Source organism: Stigmatopora argus, chromosome 10, assembly GCF_051989625.1.
Source record: "Stigmatopora argus isolate UIUO_Sarg chromosome 10, RoL_Sarg_1.0, whole genome shotgun sequence".
NCBI classification, from domain to species: domain Eukaryota; kingdom Metazoa; phylum Chordata; class Actinopteri; order Syngnathiformes; family Syngnathidae; genus Stigmatopora; species Stigmatopora argus.
In genome coordinates this window covers 18,045,699-18,062,048 of record NC_135396.1, presented here as the reverse complement: position 1 = coordinate 18,062,048, position 16,350 = coordinate 18,045,699, and the positions used below count along the sequence as shown (strand labels likewise).

The 16,350-nt window shown below is 41.0% G+C and overlaps 1 protein-coding gene across 6 annotated transcripts in view; it reads right to left on the bottom strand.

Moving 5' to 3' along the window:
• Positions 1 to 16,350, bottom strand: part of phf12b (PHD finger protein 12b) — a 90,354-nt gene that overhangs the window by 11,589 nt on the left and 62,415 nt on the right. For 4 of the 6 annotated variants that reach the window (XM_077610594.1, XM_077610597.1, XM_077610595.1 and 1 more), the window contains one exon: positions 4,194 to 15,934. The exons of the other annotated variants lie outside the window; for them this stretch is intronic. In XM_077610594.1, the coding sequence (XP_077466720.1) occupies positions 14,943 to 15,934 (992 nt within the window). In that variant the 3' untranslated portion in view covers positions 4,194 to 14,942. Of the gene's footprint in view, positions 1 to 4,193; positions 15,935 to 16,350 lie in introns of those variants that run through there. 6 annotated transcript variants of the gene reach the window in all.

The window sequence follows — 16,350 nt, the reverse complement described above, 5'->3', positions numbered from 1 at the left end:
GTGATGAAATACAAATACTGGAGCTAAAATGACAGTCGATGGCAGCAGCTGATGTGTTAAATGAGTGCTCTTATTTCTCCCAGAAAGAATGAAGGTTCATTGGACGGCTATGACAGTCAATGGCAGCAGCCGATGTGTTAAATGAGTGCTCTTATTGATGTGTTAAATGAGTGCTCTTATTGATATTTTGATATTAGATATTTAGATCGTTTCAACAGTATTTAAATCTTTTCAACAGTATTTAGACTCTAAAAACTGTTGAAACGATCTAAATACTGTCTAACTAAAAGTATACTAATACTTGTATTTGTTTGATACTGTTGAAACGATCTAAATACTGTCTAACTAAAAGTATACTAATACTTTTATTTGTTTGATAAAAATGACCATCTAATCTAAAGTATTTCAACATTGCAAGTTCTCCCAAAGAGAATGAAGGTTCATTGGATGCCTATGTCAGTCAATGGCAGCAGCCGATGTGTTAAATGAGTGCTCTTATTGATATTTTGATGTTTGATAAAAATGACCATCTAATCTAAAGTATTTCAACATTGCAAGTTCTCCCAGAGAGAATGAAGGTTCATTGGACGCCTATGACAGTCAATGGCAGCAGCCGATGTGTTAAATGAGTGCTCTTATTGATGTGTTAAATGAGTGCTCTTATTGATATTTTGATATTAGATATTTAGATCGTTTCAACAGTATTTAGAGTCTAAATACTGTTGAAACGATCTAAATACTGTCTAACTAAAAGTATACTAATACTTTTATTTGTTTGATAAAAATGACCATCTAATCCAGGGGTGGCCAACTCCGGTCCTCGAGAGCCGCTATCCGGTCTGTTTTCCATGTCTCCCTCCACCAACACACCTGAATCAAATAATCAGGATCGGTATCAATCTTCTGGACGGCTTGCTGACGAGTTGGTCATTTGATCTCAGCAATCGTTTTAAGAAGTTCTTTCTCTAACTCTGGGAACATTGCTTTTCTTCCATGTCCTGATGCTTTTGCTGTTGCTTTTTCTTTCAATAATGAGTCTTTCTTCTTCCTCCAACCACGGATGTTAGCTTCACTAATATCGAATTTTCTTCCAGCTTCTCTGTTGCCCAATTCCTCTGCCACTTTGATGACTTTTCTTTTGAACGCTGCGGTATAACTTGCTCGTTTTGATGCCATGTTGCTTGTACAATGTCCAAAACTGAACTGAGAGAGGGTGAACTGAGACGAGTACGAGGCTAGAGGGGGGCAGTGGTGGTCTCGGCTTTCCGATTTTCGATCGGCTTTACGAGATGACGTAAAACCGAAAATTTATAATCGTACCGAGCGCGGCAGGCTCCGAAAATCAGCCAATCAGCGAGCTGGAATGCAATACAAAATGGACGCTTCCATTTTGCACTACTGACGGTAAGTTCATGGTGTTTTTATGCTGTTACAGGAAAAGTATTGGCGTTGACCATTTGTCTCTATCGCCATTCTACTTTCCAGCTTATTAATGCAGGATTGTGATGTTTGTGAGGCTTGACGATCTTTAATATGTGTGTATTTTGAATTCAAAGTTGGAAATTGCACAATGTCCGTGCGTCAAAGTGAGTTTCACAATGCTTTTTTCGATCGAAAATTTGTAATTTATTTTAGTTATTGATTATAACACGCACCCCATCTATTGGAATTAATTATATAGCAAAAATCTGCGTGTTATAATCGAGAAAATACGGTACTCACGTCTGGCCAGTCTGAGCACGTTTAACTACAGTAAGATGGCGGTGCCCCGAGCGAGCGGTGACGGGAACGAGAGTTTTTTCACATTTCATGCAAGATAGGGTTTATTTTTTCCTTGAATTATATTCATAGATGTCAAAATACATTATGTTTAGCGTTTTATCTGTTCATCTTTTCTTTGTTTTGAAATAATCGCCCGCATTGTCTTGCGTCATTTTGTCGTGACGTCGTGACATCGTGTCATCGTCGTCAACTTGCAGTTTCGTGCACGTCGTGTTGCGATGCGCATTTAAGCCGTACCCTCGATTCAGTCATCATTTTTTGTCTGACAAAAGCGGCTTATATGCAAGTAAATACAGTAATTCTAATTATGTTTTTAATTTTTATGAATTTCTTCTCGGTTGGCTCTATTTGCCCCGCCTCCACCCTGACTTTCAGCTACAGTTTTTAAAAGGAACCTATGGAGGGTTGTTTGCTTTTGTCTTCCCTTCAAAATATTCAGAAAATGATGCACACAAATGTCCTCACAATAGGATAACGCACGACCACTTGCCAACGGGAAATAGTATACTAAGCCATAAGCCATTCTCCACTGACTGACGGGGGGAAAAACACTGGAAAAATGCAACGCGCCACCCAGTGCAGACAGTTACACGAGGGAGTTGCGGCGAAATGATGTTCTCATAAGCAGGTTCTCGCGGCTGGCTCGAATGCTCGTATATCAAAATTTTGTATCTCAAGGTAAATATTTGCTCGAAATTTCACTCGTATATCAAAATTTGTCTCGTATCTCAAGGTAAATATTTGCTCGAAATTTCACTCGTATCTCAAATTGCTCGCATGCCGGGGAACTCTTATGTCAAGGTATTAGTGAAGATACTCGGATGATTCGCCGAAAGACATTTCGCCGACGGATGTTTGGCTGACGGACAGATCGCCGGATGGACGTTTCGCCAGAACGGGATTCGCGCGCTCGCCCCGCCTCCCGGATCGTATGTGTACATGTTTTTCAACCTCGGCCCGCGGGCCATATACGGCCCGTTACAGATGACATTCATTTAGGAATAACAAGGGCATGTACTGCAATGTGCTGCCAATTTTTTATATTTTATATTTTATCCTTGTGTTTATAGTAGCCATTTGGAGATAGCGCAGAACAGTACGTGACAGAAGAAATAGAGAAAATAAAGTACTAGTAACAGTAAGTACTACTACAATGAAATTGTAAATCCAGAAATCCTACTCAAATTTACACCAGCATAGAAAACGTTGCGATTAATCTTTGAATTAAGGTTCTCAGCAAATCATTTTGAATATATATTTCCTAAAATATGGCAAATGGCTACTACTTTAAACGCAAGGATAAAATAAAAAATATAAAACAAATAAAAGTGGGGATGTTTCGATTGGATGTTTACACCGGACATCCGGGTTGCTACGTGAGCCAAGGGGAAGGCGACGGCGATGCGGTCCATGTTTTGCTATCCCCTTATGGAATGTTAGAGAAAAGACCTTGCTGGGAATACCACGCACTAATAATTCTGTTGAAGGTTGGCACCGCGCATTTCAATGTAGTGTCAGTTGTCCATCCAAATTTATCTCGTCTGATAAGCAAACTCAAATTAGAGCAAAGTGATTGGGAAATATGAATACAACAGGCTTATGGCGGTATTATGCCCAGACAGACCAAAAAGTCATAAGCAGCTGTTAATGAACGGTTAAAAAAGCTCACGGATGACTATGAAAACCTGGATCGATTTCCAAACAAACTACAGTAGCTAGAAGCCATTGCGCTTAATTTGTAAGTTTTACTGTTTTAATAAAAACTGCCACTGCCATCTGTGAATTCATGTACATAATTTGTAAGTTTGTATTGTATTTGTAATTTTTGTACAGTTTGTATTGTATTTGTAATTTTTGTAGTTTGTATTGTATTTGTAATTTTTGTACAAAATGTGTACGTTTTTTACTGCTTTAATAAAAACACCATCTGTGAATTTGCTTTGTCTCTTTTTAATAAAATATTTTTTGAATGGCAGCTTATTGATAATGTGTTTAATATTAAAAAGCAAGTAAAATGATTATCATTGTACTGGCTCTTGACTAATTCATTTGAACCATGTTTATTTACTCCCAAATGACCCATTATTAAACTTGCATCCACAGGATGGTACTCTTTGCCTGACGGATTTGATGGTGAGCAGTGTTCAGTGAATTTGTTTTGTCAGCACATTGTAGTGTAGTACGTACTTGTATTTAGAAATATATCCAGCGGGGGGCAGTACATGCCCTTGTTATTCCTAAATGAATGTTATCTGTAACGGGCCGTATATGGCCCGCGCGTCGAGGTTGAAAAACATGTACACACACGATCCGGGGGCGGGGCGAGCGCGAATCCCGTTTCGGCGAAACGTCTGTTCGGCCAAATGTTTATTCGGCCGAACGGCCGTTCGGCGAAACGTTCGTTCGGCGAAACGTCCATTCGGCGACCTGTCCGTCGGCCAAACGTCTTTTGCCGAATCATCCGGTCACGATTAGTGTATACAGTGCCGATATGCATTGCGCCTTGCCATTTCCTCTTTGGTTGAGAGTGAATTTTGCCTATTTTTGAGTCACCGTTGAAAATGCCTCCTAAAATATTGACATTCCTTGATCTGCTAAAGACGTAGCACGCAATTGCAGCATAAAGGATTCTACACTGTGGCATTGTCTTGTACATAATTCAGCTGGTAGGAACTATTTTAATGTTAATGGGCTCCGACGGGCAGTTAAAATGGAGCCACAGGAATTGAACGCACTTCTCCTCTGGAGATGGAAGCGTATTGTGGCGATATGCATGCTGCAAAAAAAAATTCTCCTGAGGCAAAGAGGTCCAAGGTGTAGCAGCTGGTCTCTACGCCCAGGTTGCCGTGGTGCACATTGCAGCGACCATTCTTCTCCCTGAAGCGCTGCCGCTTTCCTTGGCAACCGGTGCGCAGGTGCTGTTGTTCACCGCCCGAAGTTTGCATCTTCCGAGGTGCAAACTATTTTCACTGTGAGAACAGTACTTAAAGTATTTACATTTATTTCTAGATTATATATATATATATATATATAAATATTCCCTCTAAAATGCCTTTCCTATTCCTGCATCCTCACCCTCTTGCTACTGTGACAACAAAATTTCCCGAATACGGGATGAATAAAGTTATCCAATCCAATCCAATATATTAGTCTTTTCATTTGCCTTTAACTGGAATATTTAACAAATATACTTCTTGATAATTGTACTTGCAAGGCATTAGACTTCCGTGTGCTCGTAGCGCTTTTAACCCTCAAAAACACTCAATAGTCAAAGAAACAGCACTTTAGACGTATACAAAGGAAATGCCTGACATGAATGACAACAGAATGCGGGTGTGAACGCTTGGAAAATGGACTGAAGGCATGGATCGACCACAATTTAACAGTGAGGAGGAACAGCTTTGCGAACATCTTGGGAGTGATGAATGTCGGATGGCCGCCAACATAGAGGTTCCATACAAAGACAGGAAGGCAGCGTCGCACGAGTTACGTCGATGTCGATGCCTGGGCGAAAGTGCCGGCGAGCACTCTAGTTTGAGCTTTCGTCAAAGCTGGAATCACTATTACGAAACCCCACGACGAACACGCTGACCACGAGAATGTTATGGAACCCAGCATTGTTGGTCAACTCTGTCGGATACAAAAGACGAGGACTTTGAAAGATTTGTAGATGTTTGAATACTTTGGCTTATATTTTTCGCGATTATACATTACGTCAATAAAACAAAATCAAACTCAGTTTTGCTCCTTTTGCCCTTTGAAAAAACACACACTAGCATGCCTGCTATGTGCTATGCTTTGTGTCATGCTAGCACAACCATAGCAGTGCGTCCTTTAAAACAAAGCGCCCTATGTATTGACAAAAAACTGAAAATACACTCGCAACTTTAGGCCCCTTTAGGGCAGAGCGTTTTATAGGTGTGAAAATACGGTAGTATGGTATGTAGTAATAATAGAGGTGATCCTACTTCGCGTTTTATTGATTATTGCGGCCATGGCTGGTCTACATTAGCCGCAAAAAAATGAGGGATTAGTGTATTTATTAAAAATTACAGCTAGAAGAATATGAAAAGACTGTAATGCCTTAATATCTAAACATTGTGTATATAAATAAAAAATTAAATACTTTAAATACTGTACTCAGAGAAAATAGTTCCTCTTTGCTCGATATAAATCCCCAAATTAAAAAAAGGTTAATAGTCCAAGTCCTTGAAGGGGAGCCATCTTTCAGTGAGATACAGCTTCAAGTCTTGAATGAAACAGTTAGTGAAGGCTTTTGTGGTCCAGGCTTTTCGATTGCTCTTCTAGTATACAGGAAGCAAGACTTTGTTCTTAGTTGTATTAAGTTCATTTTATCTTCATGTGGCCATGTGTGGTCTACGTTATCCGCGATAATTGAGGGATTACTGTACACGCCTGACTAAGCGTGGGATCGCAACATGTCATGTAACAAAACCAGCTAAAAAACGCCATTGACTCTTATAAACGAATCAGTCAAAACAGGTTTTGTTCTTGTTTTTTTAAATCATGAGGACGGTTGAACTTATAGATTATGGCTGGCTTTTCCATAAAGCCAGCCAGCAGCATCCCCACACATGCAATTCGTGTGAAGCCTGGTATTTTCAGTTAAGCTCTTCCAAAAAAATGTATCACTGCCTCTTGCGGCCGGAGCCCGGTCGCGGGACAGACCTCACTCGCCGCCGACACCGCAGGCATGGGGCGCCGGATTGCGGACAGACGCCGCGGGCATGTGCCATTGGATCGCCAGCCAACGCTGCGTGCATGCCATCCAACTGTCAATTATCTGTCCAGGGAGCTCTATTTTCGGATAAGTGCAATGACGTCGGCCCACTGCCCGGACTTAAATGGAATCTCAATTTGCACATTGCTCCACCTCGACGTCCTGCCAAAGTGTTCTATTTTTGGACAAGGCCGATGCCATCCACTGTAACGTCGCCTGGGGTTCGCATTTCCCCCCAAAAATACACACACAAAAATCCCCCTTCGCTGTTGCTCTGCGGTTCAATTCGCCGAGCAAGTTTTATTTTCAAACAAGTCCCACGCCGTAAGATCACACGGGGCTCGCATTTCTCTATTTTCGGATAAAAATGACGGCCACCGCCTGCAGCCCGCCATTTTTTCCCCTCAGTTGAGTGACAGTCATCTGTCTTCCACCATTTTTTTAGTGGCAAGCGGAAGACAAAGAGGGGAGAGCCGATGTAGTGAAGGTGCGAAAGTTGAAGCCACGAAGTGAAGGATCACAGTCGTGCTTATTTATTTTGTTCACTACTTATTTATTGATTATTCATTATTATTATTTATCAATTATTTTTCTATTTGTTTGTTTGTTGTGTTGACTACTAATTTATTTATTATTACTTATTTATTATCTATTTGTTGTTATTATTTGTGCACTTTGAGGTGAAGCTTTAAATCTCATTATACTTGTATAATGACAAAAAAAAGCATTCAACTCAAATAAATGCCTTTGGGTTTATGAAATGTAAATTAACCTATCTACTATGATAAAACAACAACATTGCAATAACTGCATTAATCATCAAAGTGTTCAGCATTCACTTTAAAGATATCTGGCGTTGTGAACAGGTATAATGTCTAGACCCCGAATGCAAGACGACCAACCCTTTTTCAGTCTAATTTCAGGGCCAAATCGGTATTTAATTATTATTATATCAATAATTAAAAAGTTAAAATTGTACGAAATGTTTTTTTTGAATTCACATACACATTGACTTCTATCAGTGTTTGATCATAGTCATACATCTACTTACGAATGCCTCTATTTTAAGAAAACCTTTTGAGATAGAAATGACTCCCTCAAGATATGAAAACAAGATCCAAGTTACGAAAACGTCAACACATTTCCTGTACCCATTATTTTATTTTGAAATTGTCGTGGATGCATTGCTTCCGGCATTAACAATTTCACTACACTCTACTACACTACACTACTGTGCTCTCATCAGCTGTCTCCCAACAACAGCTCTCTGTTTCAAGATTCTCTTATGTCCCTTTGACCATCATTCGTCGTTATGTGCTTGAACTTATGCTTGGAGGAAGCTGTGGCCGAGTGCCTTCGACGGACTCGTATTCGAGCCTCAAATTGAACCGCAGCCTGCCATGGGCGAAATTGCATACCTGTCAACTTATACGTTATTCCCGTATTTTATCCGTTTTTTAATCATTTCATATCGTCTATGCCGTATGACAACTTTTGTATGGAATTTTTTGGGAAAGTAAGTTTTTTTGTAAAACCAATCTCGCTTTACTCATTTCAGCTCTAATCCGGATCATCTCACTCACTGGTAGCAGATGAAAATGTCACCGTCAACTGCTAATATTGTCATGCTTTAACCATGATATGCGCATGCGCATTCCTCTTTCACACATCTGCCTTTTCTCTATATACATAAAGTGCAAGCAATGTACCCAGAAAGTCAAGCTGTCTGCGTCATACAGTGACATCTACAGAATCTTGAATTTAGTGCATACAAAGGTCGCACCGACTGATTGGGCACTACGTCCATACTGGGGAAAATTTTTAAACTTTTAAGTGCGCCTTCTGTGAGTAAATATGTGCCGCGTTGCATTTGTACGGTTCATTATCGCTTAATAACGGGAATTGCATTCATTAATAAGGAGAGCAATTGGCCAAGGTTGACAGGTATGAAATTGTGTTTAGGGGGCAGGTGCTGGTGGTCAGTAAGGAGGACATTGACGAGTTGGTCGAGGGCTCCAAAACGAACTCCTAACGGAATAGGAGTTAATGGAACACTCGGAAATACATGACTAATTCAACGAGAAGGCACCTGAGGAGGAAGCAGCCACATTCCAACTGCATAAATAAGAAAAAAAGGGTGGAGAAATTTCGTCCTGAAAAACTGTTCACGAGTCGTGCGATAACCCACTTTGACAGCGTTTGTCTTGTGCATTTTAGAAACATTTTTAAAAGTCGTCATAGGCAATTGTCTTGAGATCGTTATTTATTTATGCTGAAGTGGAACTTAAATCCAAACAGGTAAGAAGTGGCAATAAATAAAATGCCAAAGAAATCATAAAACGTTAATGAAAAAGATTCAAAGTTCAATGTAATATTGTTTTGAATTCTTAATTTTATGTTTATTAAATGTGTGTTCATGTGTTCGTGTGCTCTGCCTCTGTTGCTTAACGTTAGCTTCCTGAGACTTGTGCACCTGCACTTCAACACGAATAGATATAGCATTTTATTTATTTTAATGGCTTATTAAATAATTTAAGTTTCTCACATTTTTGTGTTTCTCACATCTTTCCTACAAAATTGGGACACTTGGATCAATTGTAAAGGGTTTAGTTGGTAGTTTTGTGAGGACCGTGGAACGAATTAAGAGAATTTACATATAAAGTACTGCTGTACTTATAAATGAAATTCTGGAACCAATTAATTTCGCAAGTAGAGGTACGACTGTATACAGTGGGGCAATAAGTATTTAGTCAACCACCAATTGTGCAAGTTCTCCTACTTGAAAAGATTAGAGGCCTGTAATTGTCAACATGGGTAAACCTCAACCATGAGACAGAATGTGAAAAAAAGTGGAAAATAAGTATTTGATCACCTACAAACAAGCAAAATTTCTAGCTGTCAAAGAGGTCTAACTTCCAAAGAGGTTTAATGAGGTCTCCACTTGTTACCTGTATTAATAGCATCTGTTTTAACCAGTGGCGGGCCGTCAGGGCCTTCAAGCAATGTTCCCTCTAAGCTGCGCGTGTGCGCAATTGCGCAGTACTCTCGTGCTCTCTGCGTACAAGAAAATCTATCCAGCGCACAAACAACACCAACATAACATATTAATTAATATCTAATATTAGACTTAGTCTAATTAATTCGCACAATAATATTGTTTTTTTTTGTTTCTCACTCAGTGAGTGACAGTGTCCAGCCAATGATACGATACGGTTCACTTACGGTACGAAGCCAATCACGGCATTGACAGGGCGTGCGTCTGGACCCTGCCCATATGCGCCGTGCAAGTTAGCTAGCAGATTAATAGATACTAATACAAACGCCGTATCATGGCGAAACGAACAGGCAGCGACACATCCACTTGCCAAGCCACAGTAAAAAAGAAATGCACTTCTTTTAAGATGGAATGGTTGTCGGAGCATGCGACAATAGAAGAAAAAGCGGTGAAATTGGGTGATATTTTTTTCTTTTTCAAGTGAGAAAGGTCTACTCTGCAAAATATGCAACGATGCCAAAGTTGCAAGTGAGTTTTCAGATGGAAAAATGTGGATTGAATGGAAGCTGGACTATCTCAGGCGTCACATTCAGCATAAAAGTCATTTAAAAGCTGTCGAAATTTTACGAAGACTCAAGATGGGACAGGGGATTGGTACATTATTGCGGGAGAGCGCAAAAGACCGAGGGAAAAGGAACGAGCTGTCACACAAAACAAAATCGGACCGTGAACAAGTTAAAGTTCTCATTGACAATATTTTACTTGCCATCAAAATGAATGCATCAATGTCAGTTCAAGAAATCCACGATCACATGGCAAAGTATGTGAGTATACCAGAAAGCTGGCGAAGCAAAAACTATGCCTTCGAATTTGTGAGCTCAATCAATGAGATAGTGCAGAATGAGACTATGTGCAGTATTAAAAATGCACCCTGGCATACCCTGATAGTAGATGAGAGCACAGACATATCAGTACACAAAATGCTAGTCGTATACAGTGGTACCTCGTCATACGACCGCTCATCATACAAAATGCTCGTCTTACGGGGGAAATTTCGATCGAATAATTCGCCCGTGATGCGGTCAAAATTTCGTGATGCGACCAAGCCAGGTGGCCATGGCATTTTTTTTTTTGCATATCTTTCGTGTATAACTGTGAAAGAGGATTTAGTTTAATGAATCATATCAAAACAAAATCCAGAAATCGTCTTGAAGTGACACATTTGGATCAGCTGATGCGCATAAAGTCCAAGCAAGAAGCAGACAAAGCCATCAACCTTGACAAAGTGTACAACCATTGGAGAAGTGAGAAGGACAGACGTGAAAAATAAGGTAAAATTTAAGTCAGATTTGTGCATATTCTAGTGACGTTTATTAAAATTTTGTCTTTACGGATATTAATCATTAAATGTTGTTACTATTACATCATTTATGGGTAGTAGAAATGCCAAGAAAAACTGTGTAATTGGATATTTTACAGACAAAGTGTTACAGGAATTTGCACTGCATCACAAGCTACAGCACAAGTCATTGTGCAAAATGTGAATGTTTTAATGTGACCAAAATGTTATGTCTGAAAGTTGTATATGTCTCATATCTTCCAGAACTGGACCCTCAGCCAGGCCAAAGCAGGACTCTTCCCATGGCCAAAGCAGGACTCTCACATACTGTATAGCATTTGTACATCCCATTTTTCAGATTTTTGTCTTTTTTTTTTAAGTGGACCAAATTACTTATTTGAAAATAAAAGGTGCATATCTGATGTTGCTCACAGTAGTCCTCAGTTTGCTCAGGGAGCTTGTGTGTATGCCCCAGATACATGAAAAATTTGAGGTCTTCTCTGGTGGCCTAAGAAATATCTGAATCATATATTATATTTTGTCCATCAATACTTAAATAATTCCAAATTGTCTGTTAGCTTCCTTTCCCCCTGGTGCACTGCTTCCAGATGTGTGTTTTCATATTGAAGCATTTAACCAATCGCATTTCAGCCATTATTTGTTGCCAGGGTCAGAAATCTGCCTCAAAGCCTTCACGATCAGTTCTGCGGGCTCTGCCGCTTTAAACAAGCGTCGATAAGACTGTTGCTTTAACCAATCAGATTTCGAGTTGTAAACACCACAATGTATTGTCGCGGGTGTAGGGATACGTCATTGCCTTGTTGCAGGCGGAGGGATATGTCATCGCTTTCACCAACTATGAGGCTAGTCATTAGCCAGAGCTATCAAACTGTATTTGGAGCGGGCTGCACAAGCAAATATATTGTTGTGTTGATTTAAAGCCATTTTCAAGACGGACTATGCCAGAAATACGACAGGACAGACTTGACTTTCAGCATTAGCTTCGATGGCGATATAAAAGAAGGAAGAAAGGAGGATGGATATTGTGTACAGTTAAAAATGATTTTTCGGGAGTAAAATATGGCTATATTCCTAAATAATATTTCAATTGTGGGCCAAGTTCTGATATCTGAAAAGCTCCACTGTTTGTATTTAATCACTAAATGCTGCTAGGAAGTGGATTTTACCCCATTTTCGGGCAATGTTTGCCGGTACGCCATTGACGTTCATCGCTGTCTTTTCCCGGGAAAATCACCCCTGGCCCGGTTGTAATGTCTGAAAAGCTCCAGTTTTCGTATTTAATCATTAAATGCTGCTAGGAAGTGGATTTTACCCCATTTTTGTGCATTGATTTATTGATTATTTTTTATGTGTCGCAGCTGTAGCTGCAGTCGAGGTTTTGGTACACGGTCGATTGGTCGCCGTTCTTTTGGTCGCCCGGAAGGTTATTGATAATTACCATTTAAATTGTTGCTCAAATTCCCTAAATACAAACTACGAATTACTATTTAGTCATACTTAGTGCCCTAGTAATTATTAGGCTAAAGAAAAGCTCCAAATTTCCCGGACTTTTATTGTTTTTTGTTGGAGAACTTGTTAAGACCCTGACTGACGTAGCTTCTTAAAGGGACAACGCATGTACATACAAACTCATACACTCACAAGTTGGCTCAGTGAAACTGCTCATGGCCATTGTTGGCTTTTATTGATGCGTAGACCGTGTTGTTTTACCTTGTTTTGTCGCCGTTTTTTTGGTCGTTGGTCTTTTGGTCGCCGGTCTTTTGGTCACCCGTTGTCGCGGTCCGGGCGACCAAAAGACCGCACATGCAAGGTTTTATAGCCATAAAATAGTTTTTGAGGGTTGGATTGATTCGTTGAAGGTGATATGAGAAAATTCACGGACTGCCACTGGTTTTAACACTATAGGTATAAAAGACACCTGTCCACAACCTCAGTCCCTCACACTCCTAACTTCACTATGGCCAAGACCAAAGAGCTGTCAAAGGACACCAGAGACAAAACTGTAGACCTGCACCAGGCTGGGAAGACTGAATCTGCAATAGGTAAAACGCTTGGTGTAAAGAAATCAACTGTGGGAGCAATTATTAGAAAATGGAAGACATACAAGACCACTGATAATCTCCCTTGATCTGGGGCTCTACGCAAGATCTCACCCCGTGGATTCAAAATGATAACAAGAACGGTGAGCAAAAATCCCAGAACCACACGGGGGGAGCTAGTGAATGACCTACAGAGAGCTGGGACCACAGTAAAAAAGGCTACTATCAGTAACACAATGCGTCGCCAGGGACTCAAATCCTGCACTGCCAGACGTGTCTCCCTGCTGAAGTCAGTACACATCCAGGCCCGTCTGCGGTTCGCTAGAGAGCATTTGGATGATCCAGAAGAGAACTGGGAGAATGTGTTATGGTCAGATGAAACCACAATTGAACTTTTTGGTAGAAACACAGGCTCTCATGTTTGGAGGAGAAAGAATACTGAATTGCATCCGAAGAACACCACACCCACTGTGAAGCATGGGGGTTGAAACATCATGCTTTGGTGCTGTTTTTCTGCAAAGGGACCAGGATGGCTGATCTGTGTAAAGGAATGAATGAATGGGGCCATGTATCGAGAGATTTTGCGTGAAAAACTCCTTCCATCAGCAAGGACATTGAATATGAGACGTGGCTGGGTCTTTCAGCATGATAATGATCCCAAACACACAGCCAGGCAACAAAGGAGTGGTTTCGTAAGAAGCATTTCAAGGTCCTGGAGTGGCTTAGTCAGTCTCCAGAACTCAACACCATAGAAAATCTGTGGAGGGAGTAGAAAGTCTGTGTTGCCCAACGACAGCCCCAAAACATCACTGCTCAAGAGGAGATCTGCATGGAGGAATGGGCCAAAATACCAGCAACAGCGTGTGAAAAGCTTGTGAAGAGTTACAGAAAACGTTGGGCCTCCGTTATTGCCAACAAAGGGTACATAACAAAGTATTGAGATGAACTTTTGGTATTGACCAAATACTTATTTTCCACCATGATTTGCAAATAAATTCTTTAAAAATCAGACACTGATTTTCTGGTTGTTTTTTTCCACATTCTGTCTCTCATGGTTGAGGTTTACCCATGTTGACAATTACAGGCCTCTCTAATCTTTTCAAATAGGAAAACCTGCACAATTGGTGGTTGACTAAATACTTATTTGCCCCACTGTACGTATTGTTTAACCTTGCAGCGCACAATGTAAAGCCATGGAAGAATTAGATGACGTCATCTTAACATTTAGCGGTAATGTATGTATGTATTTTTAATGAAATACACGACATGAACTGATGTTAATTTGTCCAACGGTGTGAATGTAATGTCCTTGTTTGTGACTTCAAAAATTAAATTAAGTAGGTTTAGACCACAAAGCAAACCACTCAAAACACTCCCAAAAACGTGAACATGCAAACAAAGTAACTAGAAGGGTCCATGACAAAAGTCAAGGGCGGTCTAATAAAACCCAAGGATAACTGAGATAATGAACAAGGGGTGCAATACCTACACTAAGCAGAGGATACAAACCACTGTTTGGCAAACACTCAAGACCAACGTGCAACTAGCAAGGTAAGTCAACAATTAACAACGGCATCTAGTAAGGCAATCTCGGCACACATCTCTTAGTTGGCCTTTCTTTAAACTGTATTTATTGAGCTGGAACGCACTTCCGATGCAGGGAGCTCCACCTACCGCCACACACCTGGGCGTTGTAATAATAATAATAATAATAATAATAATAATAATCGGACATAGGCCCTGTCGTCATTATCACAATACAAAAGCCTACTTGTCATCACACGCAGAAACTGCATGTGACGAAATTGATGGTGCTTCTCCATAAGCTACGTTTACTCGGCAAAAGACCTAAATAAGTGTAAGTTACGGACTTGTAATTTGTCATTCCGCTGTTGTGGATACAGGTCGCTTACCTCTCGCTTACCTCTCACTGTCTTCCACTTACCTTACTTCAGTCAGCTAGTAGGAGGCAGATCACCACCCAAACATCTGTTCATATTACCGCAGAAGGGAATGTGTGTTATGTTAGCGCGAGTTTAGATTTCTGATGGATGTGGGGAAAAAACTGTCCTTAAGCCTATTTGTCCGTGCTTTGTGGGACCTATAGCGTCTGCCAGAGGGCAGCAGCTGGAACAGATTGTGACCAGGGTGGTAAGGGTCCCCTATGATGTTCCTGGCTCTGCTGAGGTAACGAGGGCTGGCAATGTCTTCCAGTGAGGGCAGAGAGCAGCCGACAATCCTCTGGGCAGTGTTAATCACTTTCTGCATGGCCTTTTTGTCAGCCGCCGTGCTTCCAGCGTACCACACTGTGATGCAGTACGCCAGGATGCTCTCTACAGTGGTTCTATAGAAGGTTATCAGAAGATTGGTGCCCAAGTTGTTCTTCCTAAGTACCCTGAGGAAATGGAGTCGTTTCTGAGCCTTCTTCACCACTGCCGTGATGTTTGTAGACCATGAGAGCTTGTCCGTGACGTGGACCCCCAGGAATTTAAAGGACTGGACCCTGTCTACACATACTCCATTTATGAGGAGTGGGGCCAGATCTGTGCCGTGTTTGCGAAAGTCCAGGATTATTTCTTTAGTTTTCGTGGTGTTCAGTGTGAGATTGTTCACCGAGCACCACGAAGACAAATTGTTGACCTCATCTCTGTAAGCCGACTCATCCCCTCCTGAGATGAGTCCGACCACAGTGGTGTCGTCAGCGAATTTGATGATGGCGTTAGACTGGTGGGTCGGTGTACAGTCGTATGTGTACAGGGAGTACAGAAGAGGACTCAGTACACAGCCTTGAGGGGAGCCAGTGCTTAGTGTAATGGAGGAAGAGAGGTGGGGACCAAGTCTAACAGTCTGTGGTCGGTTGGTCAAGAAGTTCTTTATCCAGCAGCAGATTGAAGAGGATAGTCCAAGGTGGGAGAGTTTGTCAGTCAGAATGTCCGGTTTTATGGTGTTGAAGGCTGAGCTATAGTCAATGAAGAGCATCCTCACGTAGTTCCCAGGGTGTTCCAGGTGGCTCAGTGCTGTATGAAGAGCAATGGCAATAGCATCATCAGTGGACCTGTTTTCTCTATAAGCAAACTGGTGAGGGTCAATTGAGGGAGAGATTGTATTCCTGATATGGCGGGCTACCAACAAGCAGGCCAACAGCAGAACATGACAAATATAGTTTGGGCCTGGTAGCATCTTCTGGCTAGGCGGGCATTAGCTTAGCATGAAAAATCTCTTGTAGTAGGGTGGCACCCTGATGCTAATTTTTTATCATGAACCAACTACTACTGCTACCACTCTTTGGGCTTTTCCAGTGAGGAGTCACCACAGCAAATCAACTTTTTCCATTTGAAACAATGTGTAAATTACCGTATTTTCCACACTAAGGCGCACCTAAAAGCCTTCAATTTTTTTCAAAAGCTGACTATGAGCCTTATAATCTGGTGCG